Raw genomic sequence first — 16,050 nt, 5'->3', positions numbered from 1 at the left:
ATTAATGTTGATAGTCATAAATAGATTTGAATATTCAAAGTATGAATTTGTCTTCACAGCTATAAATTAATGTTGATAGTCATAAATTCTTCATGGTTCATTTGTCCTTGGTTTCAGTGACTTCTGTGGCAGGGTCGTAAAGTATAGCCTGTTTGTTCCAGCTTTTTGTCCTTCTTATGGAAAAGAAATGGATAAAAAGAAGATAGAAGAGGTGGATTTAAGCATGTAAGCCAAAGACTTGTGAGATAAGCTAAGTTTTGAGGAAGGGATCTGAAGGAAGAGCAAGAAATGATACAGCCTAGGAGTTCTTGGATAAAGGGGAAACATGGCAAAATGGGGCAGGAGGCTTTGAGGGTGGTGCAGGAAGCTAAGTAGGTGATGGACAGGGATATAATAGGAGGGAAAGGTGAAAGAAAAAACACAGGCCAAGGCTATGGAGTATTTTCAAAGGTAGAGGCAAAATGGTCGTGATCAAAATATGAGAGAATGAAATCATTCTAGGGATCGGGGGGACATGATATGACTCAAGTGAAGAATAAAGTGAGTGATTTTGACAACAGAATTCTGGATAGACATGAAAAGGCTGAAGAGAGATAAGTGAAGGCCAGAGAAAAGCCTGAGGACTGTTTTGAGGCTCATTTTATGCAGTGTTTATGCTCTAGTTGGATTTTTAATGCCAGGTTTTTAATTTTTTGTAATGATTTCATTATTTTGTAAGCTGCCTCAGTTCACTGGAGGGGTGGCATAGAAATCCTCCAAATAAATAAATAAAGCCAACAGGATTTCTAGCAGCCGAAACATATTTCACATCCATAGACAAGAGGAATGTCTTTCTACATCATACTATCTAGTCCATTATTCTGTTCCCAACAATAGCCTAGCACAGGGGTCCCCAACCTTTTTGAGCCTGTAGGGACATTTGGAATTCTGACACAGGATGGTGGGTGCAGCAGCGGAATGGCTGCTGCAGGAGGCAAAGCCAGCCGCAGAATGATTGCCACAGCTTAACTTCTGTAACGCAGTGCAGATCCTTGTGCTGTGGTAGCAGCTGCTGCCCAAGCAACATTTTTAAAAATCTGCATGGCCAATCAGAAGCCTTGCTGGGCAAAAGCCCTACCTGGCCCCACCCACTTCCTAAAAATACTTAGCAGGCACCAGATGCCCATGAGCCCCACAACAGGAAGCCAGGGCATTTCCAGCATCTGCTGCTTGGAAAGATGCCCTTGACTATGGAAGTTCTATTCACAGCTAGTACAGTTAGTAGGTATAGTTAGTAGTCAACATACCTGTCCACTGATTTGTCTAATTGTTTTTAAAAGCTACCTAAGGTAGTGGCTTTGACTAAGGCAGCTCTTCGGACCCTTAGATCCCATTAGACTTACCTAGGCATGTCACTGTTGTCGACAGAGATGCCACATTGTCTTCCCTGTAGTCACAGGGATCATAATCTGGGGGCAGTGACGTTCTTTATATGGAATGTGTTGAGTCTGGTAATCTATGGAAATTGAAGGACTGAAGGCTCTGAGAGAGAAAGCAATGAAGGCATTGCTAATTCTAGGGGTCTTTTCATATGAGGGAACAGCACTTGCAAAATGGGCATCTGTTATAAATTACCTCAGAATATGCTGCACTGTTGTCATAAGCAGTACCCGTCTGAAGACAGTTCCTTCAACTTCCTTATGCCCCAGCATAGTTGAAAGAATGTCACTACATTATATGCATACCATGTACATATTTCTTCCCCTATTTCCTACGACATACTGCTTCATAAATGAAGATCTGTTCAATTATTCATCTCTTGACAATTTCAAAGGAAATGGAAATGGGACTGAATTTGTGATTTCTCGGAGGGCCTGAAATAAACCTTTGTAACAACCTTTGGAGTCTACGGGAAAGCCCTGCTTAATGATATGTGGCAAATTGTTTGCCCTGAAGGAAGATGTTGAGTAAGGTCATGCACGATATATGAATCCCAGATGTGGCACGTTTTCATTACGATTGTCAGAGGAAACTGATACTCAATTTTAATAAGATTAGAGGTTATTCCAGAGGTGATGTTGCAGGTTTTGAACTTAGAGTGTTTGTAGATATCTGTTTAGTAACATGGGATTGAAAAAGAATGACTAATGCAAGAACTTTGGATCTTTCCCAGGGAGCTGTCTAATACACATTTTGCAGTTTTGTAAAATAATAATAATAAGGGTAATGAAAGTATCTGGTAAACTGGAGCTCTTCACATGACTTATAAATACTCTAACAATTATACTAAGTACCTGGGAAGGGTTCCCCCCCCCAGTTTTTTATATTTGGGTTTTTCTACTGCTGTCTTAGGGATGTTTAGTTTACAGCTTTCAGCTTTCAGCAGTGAGCACATAGTTTTGCCTGTCATCTTAAACAAGTCATCAGTGATGGATTTCCAGTGATTCTGGTTACCAGGAATTTATACTTCTTTAACAGGATAGACGTTGTTCTAATAACTTAACCATCCATCTGTGGTTATTTGTGAAAGCCTCTGAGTGTAGGCTGATTAAAAATTTATATTTTCATAATGTAAGGGGGAAATACTGTAGCTCAAGTGCTTTTCAGTTTATCATTTTTAGATCTTCTGTCTTTAAAAAAGTTACTTGGTTAGTAAGGCCTAATGGCCTGACAGAAGAAATTACCTATATCAAATATTTAACTTAAATTGTGTTCACTTCTGTTCACAGCTGTATTAACGTGTAGATTTACACTAGCTTTATAGAATGAAAACCAGGTTTGCTCAAGGAAAGAAGAAATTTAATGATAACAATATCGATAAACATGTCTAATAAACATGGAGGTAGAGAGAGAATTTATCTGACTCTTATCCAAAGTTCACACATGCAACACTCCCATAGTTTTCTGTAGAAAAGAAAACGGGGAAACATTTTTTAATCCTTTCTTCATGGCAGTTGTCTGAGTATTCCCAGTTTCTTCAGTGATCATTAATTAGAAGAGGGGTGACTAGGGTAATTCCTCTGGGTTAATAGCCAGCACCAGCCATGGCGATAATAAAATAACAGCCTAGTCCAGTCTTTGAATATTGGGAGTCCTTTGGCTAAAGTCTTGAAATCGTCTTCTCTAACTACTGGTTCCATTAAAATATCATTAGTTCAGTAAGCCCGGCACATTGATGAAGGATGCTAGTTAAGAGAATTCCTTAGATCCTTCTCTGAACTAGGGTTTCTGGGACTCCCTATGGAGAGGAGCAACACTTAAACCAGTGGTGTAGATTAGAAATTATTTGAAATTCCTTGTCCTTTCTATTCTGACCAGAACATACTTTCAATTTAGCTTTGTTGTTGTGCAAATCTAACCTAGGAGTCTGTTTTTGCACAGTTTTGTCCTTCCTCATACAAAAATTTTCTCATGAAGACCTGGATTCATGGTAAATATCTATCATGCTGTTCCTGGAAAGGGAGTCGCTTCCATGAACAGCACAGAGGTCTGCAGCAGGAGAGTGGAATCAGTGACCCTGCCCCATTACCAGAAATCCTTTGTGGGATCCAAGTAGGGTTCCCAAACTCCCACTGGGAGTAGGGGAACCCCTGCCTTTGGGGGGGGTGATTCCCTACCACTGGCCAGCTGGCTGGCGGGGGCAAATCCCAACCCCAAATGACATTTTTCAGGCCACTTCCTGTAAAACCAGAAGTGCCCACCTTGATATGCTGACATCACCAGGAAGTGATGTAGGCATGTTGGGGATATCTGGAGGTGACGCTCTGGTATTTGGGCAAGCTCTATAGTAAATTCAGCTGAATTTAACATAGAGTTTTCCCAGATACCAGAGCATCATCCCCAGATGTTCCTGACGTGCCTACGTCACTTACGGGTGATGTCAGCACATCGGGGCACACACTTCTGGTTTTACTGAAAGTGGCCTGAAACTACTTCCAGTCTGCTGGGAGTGGTCCAGGAGCCCCCCACCAGCCAGGTGAGTGCACCTGGTAAATCTAGATCCAAGCCAGTATGTACACATTTTTCAATGTTATTTGTGTGTCTATAAATCAGTTCTATACATTATTAATGTATGTGATATAGATTGTATATATAAATGCCATAGGAATTCTATCAAAAACCATGCTGGAAATTTTGCAGATCATTAACTGGTATATATGGAAATGCAAATGGTTAATAAAAAGAGTAGATGGACATTGAATGTGTCAATTTTGAGAAATGAAGAATTTGTTAAGAGAATGAAAACAGAGTTGGAATTGTTCTTCAAAGAGAATAGAAGACCAGAAACAGCAATAACGGTTGTATGGGATGCAATGAAGGCATTTATTCCAGGAAATATGATACAAGAGACAGCAAGAATAAATAAAAGAAGGAAACAAAAATATGAAAATTTGCAAAGACAAATACAAAACCAGGAAAATATAATGATGGAAATGACAGCAAAGGAGAGTGCGGAAAAAAGACTTAAACTATTACACCATCAAATGAGCTGTTTATTAAAAGAAGAACTAGCTAAAAATTATTTTTTGCAAAACATTTTTTTTTTCAAAAACGCTAATAAACCTACCAGATGGCTGGCACTAAAACATAGACAACAAAAAGAGAGAAGATATATTAAAACATTAAGAAAAGAGGATAAAGAGATAAACAGAATGGTGGATATTCAGAAAGCAATAGAAAATTTTTATGGAGATTTATACGAAAAACCGAGAGTGAACACAGAACATATAAAAGATTATTTGAGGATACATCCATTGGAAAAATTCACTGAGGATCAAAAAGAAATATTAAATATTTATTCTACCAAGACAGTACCATATAAAGAAAATATGTATAAGATGTTTTATAGATGGTATATTACACCAGATAAGCTGGCTAAGCAGAATGAAAACTGTTCAGATAAATGTTGGAAATGTAAAAATAAGATAGGTACATTTTATCATATATGGTGGCTTTGCGATGTAACAAAGAGATACTGGAGATGGATCCACGAGATGATGCAAGAGATATTGAGAACTAAAATACCATTTTTGCCAGAAATATTATTACTAAATGTATTTCCAAAGGATTTTGATAAAGGTGATAGATATTTGATAGTACACCTATCTACGGCAGCAAGAATAATATATGCAAAATATTGGAAACAAATGGAAGTACCAAAGAAGCAAGAATATGTGAATAAACTTTTGGAGACGGCTGAAAATGACAAACTGACATCGTTGATGAGAGGGACAGCAGACTTAACATTTCAAAAGATGTGGAAAAAATTGTATGACTGGTACAATACAAATGCATAGTTTAAAGTAATGAAGTTTTGGTATTATTAATCTCTTTTAGTTAAATAGAAGCTATGGTAAAAAGATAAGAGTATACAGAAACGTGAGCAAACTCATAGAAAGCGATTAAAATGGTTTTAAATATGGCAATAGAATAGAGTTATAAGATAATATACTGATCTCTCTGTATGTTTTATGTATGTTAGTGGATGTTTGTTATATGTTGTAGGCAGGGCTTTTTTTGTAGAAAAAGCCCAGCAGGAACTCATTAGCATAATAGGCCACACCCAACAGCAGAAACTCATTAGCACATTAGGCCACACCCCTGACAGCACAACTCATTGGCATATTAGGCCGCACCCCTATGTTACCAGAAGTGTGCTCATCCAGTCACACCCACCTTTTGCTTCTTATTCTGTTTACCCAGGGCTTTTTTGTAGCAGGAACTCCTTTGCATGTTAGGCCACACACCCCTAATGTAGCCAATCCTAATGAGTTTCTGCTGTTGGTTTTGGCCTATTATGCTAATGAGTTCCTGCTGGGTGTGGCCAACTTGGAAGCCAGCCGGAACTCCGTTCCTGTGCGTTCCTGCCCAAAAATAGCCCTGGTTGTAGGTATGTTTGTTTGTGTATAATATGGAAAATAATAAAAGTGTACCTAATGGGTACTTAAAAAAAATTAAAAAACCCATGCTACATGGATACAGAAAGAACATTTGCACACCCCTATTGTAAATATGCCATGGACCTCAGCAAAGCACCCTCTGTGGCAAGCAATAGAATTTTAAAAATCCATATACATCGTTTAATTATATGAATTATTTTCTCTGTTTCCCCCTATAGCTTTACTATAACAGTTTGTATGGCTTTTGAAGGTCAAGGCATTTTCGATAAAATAGGTAAGACCTTTTTTAAAAAAATCATTCTATGACTTTAATTCTCACTGAATTCTGTTGGAATACACATCTTCAAGACCTGCTCTCTTTCAAGAAGACAACTGAAGTGAAAGAAGAAGTCCTTTTGGGTAACTGGGATTCCATTTGTACACTGGAGCCCCTATGCCAGAAAAAGAACTGCTAGATCAAGCTGAACAAACTTGCATATGTATAACTGGGAGCAGGATGGGTCAATTGATTGTTCTGTGATATTTATATGCCTTAGGACCCAGGGATAATGGCACTTACTCATATTTCATTTTGGTTGTAAATTCACGCTTAATCTGGCATAAATTCCACTGATTTTAATAAGGCTTACTCCTGAGTATAGGTTCACAGCCTTTTTTCTTGTTCCAACTTTATATCAGTTTTACACATTCTGCCTCTCTCTTCTGTCTTTTGGTTAAAATGATTGGCACAGAAACTGGTTTAGATTTACACATGTCCCCCCCCCTCATTTTGATCTGTTCAATGTTACATTTTGCTTCTGTTTTGTAGCTTTGAAAGCTGAACTGCAGTTAGATTCATTAAAACCAAAAGGAGCTGTAAAGCGGACTCTCTTCTTCGACTACCATCAGTCACAGCTTATCTTTCCATTTATGATAGACTGGCAGAAGCGACTCACTTGCAAGGACTTTGTGGTTTATCTCAGAGTAAGTGTTTAGGTCTTTGAGTAAAGAACACTATTCAGGATGGTGGTTTCAGAATAAACTTTGTACAGTGACCAAGGCAGTAAATAAAATTAATAAAAGTAATTAATTTTTGCATTTTAAAAATGGTATATTCTTTACCTTAGAAAGTACATAAGACTATGACTGTTGCATAGATAATACTTGTACATCTTTGGAATTCACTATAAATGACACTATAAACCAACAGGTGGTATGAATAAATGTTGACAGTAACCTTACTATGGATGACTTCTGTTCTCACCTAAACATGTCGTCAGGTACATAAAGAGAAAGACGTTTAGGGTTGAGTCATTTGTTATACACCGATAGATACAAGAGTTGTATTTGCATCCTAGAATCGTGCTTATGGCTTTAAAACAGACCTGAAAGCACCCAAATGACATTACTTGGGGTTCAGTTCAAAATCTGAGACCCTGTTTACATTTCAGGAAACTTGAGGGTGGAACTCTTGATTTCATGGGATGGGAGCATGGCTCATGTACGGCACATAAAGGGGATCTGCCTCAGGACTAGCTCAGGAGCTTAAAAATCAGACTGTAGCTCAGGAGCTTAAGAACCAGTATGTTGGTAGGAAGGTTGTACAGCTGTGTGATTATTGTTCAGAGCTCAGAAGAAAAACAGAAAATCAGTTTATGTGTGTGTGTATGAGAGTGAGCGAGAGAGAAATGAACATAGTTTGTGAAAGGTGTCCTACAAGAAATGTGCAATTGCAGACCCAGCACTGAGAGGCGAGGGGACAGCAAGGCATCTACCCAGTGCCCAGTGAATGTAAAGAAACAACATACAACCTTCTGGATTAAAAATGGCCACAACGTTATTGGTTACAGCAGCTGTAATAGCCTTGGCACAGCATGGAACAAATGGATCCATGCACTGGCCGGCCAGCCTGCCGATGTACCCCACCCCAGCCTGCTTGCTGGAGGCTCCCATGGGATGGCAGGATGTAGGATTCCACATGTGAACAAATGGATCCATGCACTGGCCGGCCAACCTGCCGATGTACCCCACCCCAGCCTGCCTGCTGGAGGCTCCATGGGATGGCAGGATGTAGGATTCTACATGGGCAGAAGCCACTGCATGATCTCCCCTGCCATTTGAGTGTGAGGGTGCCTTGACAGCCCCCGAACTGGGCATATCCCCTCGAAGCCCTCACCCCCTAATCCCTTAGCAGGATCCCCAAAATGTGGAAAACGGACACACAGCCTACGTTTTCCCTGAAAATGGATCCAGCCCCATGCTGATACCTCCCAACGTAGTTGTAACAAGCAGAAAGGAGATAAAACAAGCAAGCCAAAACATTGACCGAAAACCCAATGTGATACTCCTGTAACGCTAAAAAGAAAAAATGGGGCGGGATGGGTGGAGAAAGCCACAAGGCCAACTGAGGCCCGGCAGTGCAACAGAGCCCTTTTATCCTGGGCAGGCGGAACTGAGGGAAAACTCCCACCATGAGGTCCTCTGACCAGGATCCCCCCCCCAACCATGTCATGCCACATCTGATTGGCCAGGTCCAGGGGGAGCAAAGAGCCTGTGCAGCTGCAGAGCCCTCTCTGAATGTAAGAGGCCATACCAATGGTCCTCAGAAGGCCTGGCATCTCCATGTTGCCTCCTCTCCTCAGCCTGTATGCCTGCAAACAGGGTAATTTTGGGTCCCTCAGCATTTAGGCACAAAAATGAAAACATAAAAACTTGACTTAGCACAATCAATGCCCACAGTCATTTCCAATTCAAAGTCAAGGAGGAGAATTAGGTGGGTTATAAGGCACCCGTTATGTTCACAATGGGCAATGGAGAAGTCTAGTAATGCCTCCTGTAATCTGAATGTGCACTTTACAGCCTGCCCAGAATACCCTGCAAAGAGTGAGGATTTTGTGGCAGGCACATGGAGTTTCCTTAGCAGATGAGGAAAATGGTTCCTGACAGTATTAAGTGGGAAGGAGATCGAAACTCACAAGAAGGCACTTCCCCACAAAAAGCAGAGGAGTTGGGGCAATTCTTCCCTTCATACTGCAGAGCCGCCTTTTATCCTGTTCTGTTCCAAAGGTCTTCTAATCCAAGGAGGCATGCTTTTGGAAGATACAGTAGGGTGCAGTGGTCAGGAGGTTTGCTATTTATGATCCACCCCAGTGTAAGTGTGGTCCTAATACCTGTATCCAAAACATCTTGTTGTGTGAAATCTTTGCAGAGATGTTGGAAGGGCCATGGCATTCATATCTCAGGCATCTTTTCAAAGTTTCATTTGAACTGCCTCATATTTATAGATGATTTTTACATCATCTTCACAATCTTTAGGGGGACCTTTAGTGGTCAACAGTTGCTTAAAACTGGTATCTGCTATTGACAAGAAGTAGCCTTTTGACACAAAAACCATGGTTGACTTTGGAGAGCAGAACTTCCCTGTGCCTTCTTCATGCTGAGCATTGAGCTCCCCAAACATTTTGTTCTGGACTGCCAATGGACCCCCAAGAACAGTATGGGGTGAAAGTGAGGGTCTGCTGTGGGAGACTGGAATCAGCAGATATCGCTGCCCTGTTTCATAAACAGAATTCTTTTTGGTAAACTGCATGATTGGATGCATGCTGATGTTATTAGTTATTCATCCATTTTTGGTGTTGTTTTGACACATCGAGTAGAGGTGCAGTGATGGTCATCTTCTGATGTGGAAAGTTTTGGGAAGTACTTTTTGGATCTATACAAGGGAATGTTATACACAACAGATGAGTGTTTTTCAAAGCAACTCCTTGGTTATGGAACAAATCAACACTATTGCCTTCACAGATCCACATGTGTGCTCTTCTATATGTGCCAGGCAGTGAAGAGTTTGTGGCAATTGGTCTCTTTAGACATATGACCTCATGATAGTCTTTGGCTTTGAAATAATTCTGAGCCTGCACCATTTAGCAAGCTGCTTCCAAGTGTGGATCCGTGGAGGCAATACATTCTGGAAACTCAAGTAGAGGCGAGTAACTGGTTCTCCCTCCTCTTCGGCGATTTAATTGCTTTATTATTGACCAAAATCAGTATGTTAATGAAATGCAGTCCCTATATTTTGAAGAGTTTCCCTGTAATTTATTTCCCACAGGATGAAACGGAGTATCGAGATAAATTGTCTCCAATTGGCATTAGCTTGAATTACAGCTTGGATGAATCTACTTTTTCCAATGGTTTCGCTGTAAACCCAATATTGAACTATTACCAGGAAAGCATCGTTGGAGAGAAAGTATGGGTCTCGCCTACATATATGTTATGTATTGTAAACAACCGATGATGTTAATCATGCTGTGTGGCATCTTTTATAAGGTGTTTTTTTAGTGTCAGCATTCCTTCAATTTGTGCTACAAGAGTTTAATTTCTTCATGATGGGAAGTTAATTGAACCAGATCTATCTAAATGTTTTGGATCTCTTCCAGGGTGCGTTTTGTAAATGTTCTCATTCTCTGAGTCCAGCTAACTGTGACAGCATGTAAATCATGAAGGAAAGATGTACTCTCTTTTTAATATGCAGAATTTTAGATGCCATTACATAGACAAACAGTCACACTGTTCTTTATACTGGCATAGGTATTTGGAAGGACCCCATCCTTTGGGGGGAGGTATTTTTAAATGCTTGTCAACAAACAAACAAAAAAGAAAGGAAAGGAAATGACTGGAATTCCTTTGAAACAGAGCACTAACATGAGTGATGCATGTTTTGGACAATGCAGGCTTACATTCTTGTGGATTGTGGAGAGGACAACTTATGCATTCCTGACTTGAAACTTTCCGCTGCGCCGTAAGTTTGAACAAATAAACTTGTGTATTGCAGTTAATGGAATAAAGGTGTTCATTAAAAACTGCTCAGGAAAAAAGTACTGCCCCTGTGATAGGAAGGAGATCTTAACTATCACATGCTGAGACGAGCTTTTAAGTTTCTGTTCTACCTTCTATGACCTTGAAGAATATATAGCTTCAAAGGTTTGTCACGTTTGTGTTTTTTAAAATCACTTCTGCATATCTCCACTTAACCTACTTTGCTTATTTCAGGAAAGAAGGGGTTTAGATAGTATTCCCATGCTTGAACAAAAACATGTGTGAATTTGTTTTCCTCAAGGTTCTCTTTTGGCATCAATGCCAAAAGGATACTATTAGTTAGGTCAGTGGGGGTTTTTTTTTGGGGGGGGGGCGAATGAGTTGCCAAGGGGGATTAAAAAATGCATCCTTAGGTCACTTTCTGGAACAATTCAAGTCTCATGCCACAAATCCTAATTCCAAAGTATACCTTTTACCTTGTCTTCTGAGAAAAAGATACAGGTATATTTCAAGGAAGAAATGGCTCCCTCCCCAAAACACACGCACCCATATTTAAGCTCTGAGAAGCCTTGTAAGCATCAAGTGAAGTTTGTCTAGCTTCCAACCCTGCATGCTCTCCACAAAGGCGGAAAAAATGGTCTCATTAGTAAAATCTCTCTCCCATTTCATTATCTGATCTTGTTATCAAAACATTTGTTCACTCTATATGCAGATGGGATCAGACCCTCGTGTTATCTCCGCCTTACCTCTAGATCAGGGTAACAAGGACAACAGATCAGTGGGATTCTTCCCCTCTCCCCTCCACTGGCCTATCTTTAAACCATAGAACAGCCAGCTCAGGGATCACTACCAGTATCAGGGGCAACTGTGCTGGATTAGACAGGGCACTGGTATAAACTGGGACTGATTCACACAAACATGTATAACATGAGCTGAAACCAGTGTGAATGAACATTGTTCATTAGATTTAGATATACTGAATTGGACTTGTAAACAATTCCATTAAAACCCACATAATGGCTTAATATGTATGTAATCCTCTTTTTCAGAGAGGTGTTGAATTATGATCTTGACATTTGTCAGTCTGTTTTGAAAGGCAGTTTCTAGGAGTGGCACTTTCTCAGTGGCAGGTGTGGTTCAGGTCTTAACGGTCAACTCATGGGTTATGTTTTGCAGCTTCACCAGTCAGTCCAGTGTCTGGAAAAGTGGGTAAATGCATGGACTAGTGACACAGAAATGGTTCCTCATATCTGTGGAATATGATGAGTATTCTTGATCGCAGTTTGTATGACATTCATTGCAAAAACATGTATTCTTTTGACAGAGATAGAGATCGGATTGTAATTGGGGAAGAAAACTGTGTCATGCTTTGGATAAATTCAAGAAATGATGGTGAAGGAGCCTATGAAGCTGAGCTGCATATAAAGATACCTCCAGAAGCAGATTACACTGGTGTTGAACGTAACAACAAGGTAATACACACACTAGCACCAGCTCATGGGGTGGGGGCGGGAATGTCCCTGTCCCTCATAACTGAGTACTGCTGAAGGGGAAGCAGAAGCCAGCAGACATCGGTAGGTAGTGACGGAGCTGCCAGAATTTGGCCTTCAGCACCATGGAGGTGTGGCAGCTGCTGAGCGCCAGTATAAATTAGGGAAGTGCTGGCTTCCCCTGCCCTTTCAGTGGTGAGGGCTGGGATACTCCCTGCAACCCACCGCACATGCTGCTGCCTGTACCAGGCGTTTATTGGGTTGTCATTTTGGGTTTTTTTCCTATCAGAGGCTCTGTGACCTCATCTGGATGAGAGGAAGGAGGGATGCCCCTGTGACCATACTAGGCTTTGTGGGAGATTTTAGCAGTGCTTCTTCAAAGTGAATTAATATATAGATGATGTGAATCTTCAAATAAATTGCCTACTCAGATAATAATTCTGTTTACTCAAAAGATTAATTCATGTATGTTATGGAATGTCTCTCACTGTGTCCTCAAAGCAGATCACACAATTTAAGCCTTCGCAGTCAATAGGATGAGACATCGGGTGATTTCCCACAAGCGCTGCTCCACGCTCACTCTTCTCTTTGGCCCGATGGTACGTGTCAGTTTCACACAAGCTGCTGCGCAGCTGCATTTTGCCTTGCAGCTTCGTGTGATTTTCCCCGCGTCTACTCAATCCTATTTTTTGAGGATTGAGAAGATGCAGGGAAAATCGCACGAAGCTGCAGGGCAAAATGCGGCCGTGCAGTAGCTTGTGTGAAATTGACACGTACCATCGGGGCAAAAGGGACGAGTTAGTGCGGAGCAGCGCTTGTGGGAAATCACCCACTTAGTAAGTAACATTATAGGATTAGGATTGTAGAAATCAGAAATGAAGCATAAGTGTTAAACATGATATGTTACACAATGCAGAAAATGGGTATTACATAAGGTAAAAACAAATTTCTGAGGTATGGGACATAAAAGTTCGTAGAAATGTTGTCCAGCAAGCCATGGGAGCTTGAACTGAATTGGAATTAGCTGGTTTTATTTGAAAGGCTTTGGAAGCATAAGGAGTGGGATGTTTTTGGAGGAGCCAAGATGAAATTCTATCCCCTAAATACACAGACAGTTCGTGTGTTCACTGCTGGGCAAGAAGAATATATCAACTCATCTAACTACAAAGCTTGCAAGTTGATACAGCATGAACTTTATCTTGGATGGTTCAAAGCATGACACCCAAAAAAGGAACCAAGGTGTGCCAAGTTAATTTCCTTTTCAGAAGCAAATATTTTTGTTATGTTGAAAATAGCCTCCTGCTTCTCTTCTCTGAGACTGTTTTGCTAGTATAAAACCTGATGAAGGGAAAACAACTCATCTGACTAGAAAGGAACTGATGCTATTCTTAGAAGCTGTATTTTAAATTAAACAAAGCTTTTTTTAACAATATCCTGACCCCTTCCTAGTAACTATATTTGGATGTTTTGATTTCTCTTTGATTTGAATGATTAATCCATGAAGTGTTATCACATTATTAGATGACAGGTTATTGGAGGTGATAAAGTATGTTCCATCCATTCACCTTAAGGTCTTCTTCTGATTTCTTGGTTTTAGTCTGCCTTTGGGTTCATGATTGAGCCAAGGAATCAAACATCTTGAACAATTTCGATTTCTTGATCATCACCCTTAAAGTTGTATAATTCCCCAGTAGTTATTACTTCAGTATTCTTGATGTCCCGCTGCAATCCTGCTTTGGCACTTGCTACTTTAACCTTCATCAGTAGTCATTCAATAAATAGAAAAGGAATAGTCGATTTTAGTATGATAGGCATACACATGTCATCCAGTATGAATGATAGTTAAAAGCATTCCAGGAGAGTCCGAAATGAATCATACCCCGCCTTGGCTGTCGTGAACTTGCAAATTAGAGTGGATGGACTGCAGATACCATATATATGATCTGAGATAAAAATCAACAAACCTGTCCTCAGAAATTTGCATCTCCAAGGCTATTGGTCGTCTTATTCCAGGTGAAAATTGGAAGGTAATTTGAGAAGTTTATAAGAATCCTGCACTGCTGCTCTAATCCTTTTATTCTTGAACTCAAAAGCTAGAGGCACAGTCTGGACTCCATAGTGGTCAGCGTCCAGCAAAGATCTGTGGCATCAGCATTATACCCCTGTTTACCCTACACTCGTTTGATTTTGCTTTTTGCTGTTTTCAGTTTATTTGTATAAAATAACTAACCTGAAGATATGATTAATCAATTTTGGTAGAACCTTTTGATTATGACAGTAATCTTAATGTAATTAAACAAGGGTCTCCATGACAGTTAAGCATGCCAGTTCCCAGAACATTTCAGTTTAAGTTAACAGTTGCAACAAAGAATTAAATAAGCATTTTATTGATAGCTCTCATTGTCTGCAAACAAAAAAAAATTATGTTTTGTGAAGTTGACTAGAATATGATGATCCTGTTTTTATGCATTATGCTATATATGTTCCAGGGACATATCAAAGAGTGAAATTTATTGCACAGACCTGCAGTTACTTGTGCATATTGTGGCTATTTATACCAGAGGGAAGTAAATAAGCTAGGGGCGTCATTCTTATTTTGCATATTTTTAAGTATATATATAATGTGCCTGAGCTGCTATAACAAAACCTATTTGGTTTAAATTAGGGTTTAATAGATGTAGAATTAGTGAGATATTGAAAAAAATGGTATTTAGCAGAGATAAGATGGTCCAGCAGTGCCGGAGTAAAATAATTCAGACTCAGAGTCCATGTGTGATTAAAATATAAAGTTTTTACTAAATTCTAGCATGGGAAGGGTAACTGGGATGAAAATAACAACAGAGCAAAATTTACTACATTCTTACTCTACAAAGACAAAACTAGAAGAGAGGAGAGGTTATGGCTACTCTTCTTGTTCTTCAGAACACCAAACAAAGACGGGAAGAGAAGCCATAAAATGGTAATACACCTTGACACTTTAGTCCCAATCAAATTCCTAGATCAGGGAGAAAATTCCCGGGTATTCTGCAGCCAAAGAACATTGGTTACATGAGAAACGTGACTTCCTGTGAGTAACATAAACAAACATTTAACCCCAGATATACTGAGTGTTTTCAACTTGTAATACCCAACAAGAATTCATAGCTTAAAGGTGAAATTCAAATGGGACTGAAATTTCTGGTCAACAATTTACAGTTCCCTGGTGGTGAATTTGCCCCTCCAACCCACAGAAGTTTCACAGTTCTGTTCTAGGCAACATGCATGCTAAGAACTTCACCATGATGCTAGGCAAACTTACTTTGCACAAACTTCTTGTATTACATGTAAAGTGAGCTCCTGATTGGACCACTTTAATGTTCCCTGGCAAAGTTCATCTATTCTAAAGCATAGTACTATGCTAAGAAGGTTTGCACCCGTGCAGTAGGTGCTTAGGCTGCAGGGCCAGCTCACCGACACTTGCAGCGACTTTTGCCTAGTGCAAGAACCAATTCATTTTATTTACCTGGGAAAAGGCAGTGTCTCCTGAGGTCATTGTTAGGTCTTTAAATTGACTGACTTGTAAACACAACCCGGATTTATTTGCATTTCATCCTCTCTTGCACTTGTGCAATTGTATGTGGTCTTTAAATTGCCACCATTGGACAGAAGGCGTTGCCTTATTTTTGCACATGTGTAGACAGTGGCATGTATCACAAGAACTAATTGCAAGATTAGCTAGGTTCATGGGCAGACATCTAAATAGTAAGTCTCAGCTCAAAAATCTCAAACCTTTTACTGTGTGCTCTTTAAAAGTTGGAAGTGGTGGTGACAATGGTGATAAGGAGGTAATCTGGTTGTGCAAGAAATTGTACAAATTGGATGCACCTGTATTTTCTGAGGTGCATCCAAAC

At 40.0% G+C, this 16,050-nt stretch overlaps 1 protein-coding gene across 1 annotated transcript in view; it reads left to right on the top strand.

The window, feature by feature from the left end:
- The window catches only part of ITGA8 (integrin subunit alpha 8), a 165,125-nt gene that overhangs the window by 77,408 nt on the left and 71,667 nt on the right, over positions 1-16,050 (top strand). Inside the window, exons 16-20 of the mRNA XM_015423753.1 lie at positions 6,098-6,153; positions 6,688-6,842; positions 9,964-10,101; positions 10,586-10,653; positions 11,995-12,142. Coding sequence (XP_015279239.1) covers positions 6,098-6,153; positions 6,688-6,842; positions 9,964-10,101; positions 10,586-10,653; positions 11,995-12,142 — 565 coding nt within the window. The remainder of the gene's footprint in view (positions 1-6,097; positions 6,154-6,687; positions 6,843-9,963; positions 10,102-10,585; positions 10,654-11,994; positions 12,143-16,050) is intronic.

Source organism: Gekko japonicus, unplaced genomic scaffold (assembly GCF_001447785.1).
Source record: "Gekko japonicus isolate JY-2015 unplaced genomic scaffold, Gekko_japonicus_V1.1 scaffold94, whole genome shotgun sequence".
Taxonomy (NCBI): Eukaryota; Metazoa; Chordata; class Lepidosauria; order Squamata; family Gekkonidae; genus Gekko; species Gekko japonicus.
This window is presented reverse-complemented; position numbering and strand designations above follow the sequence as displayed.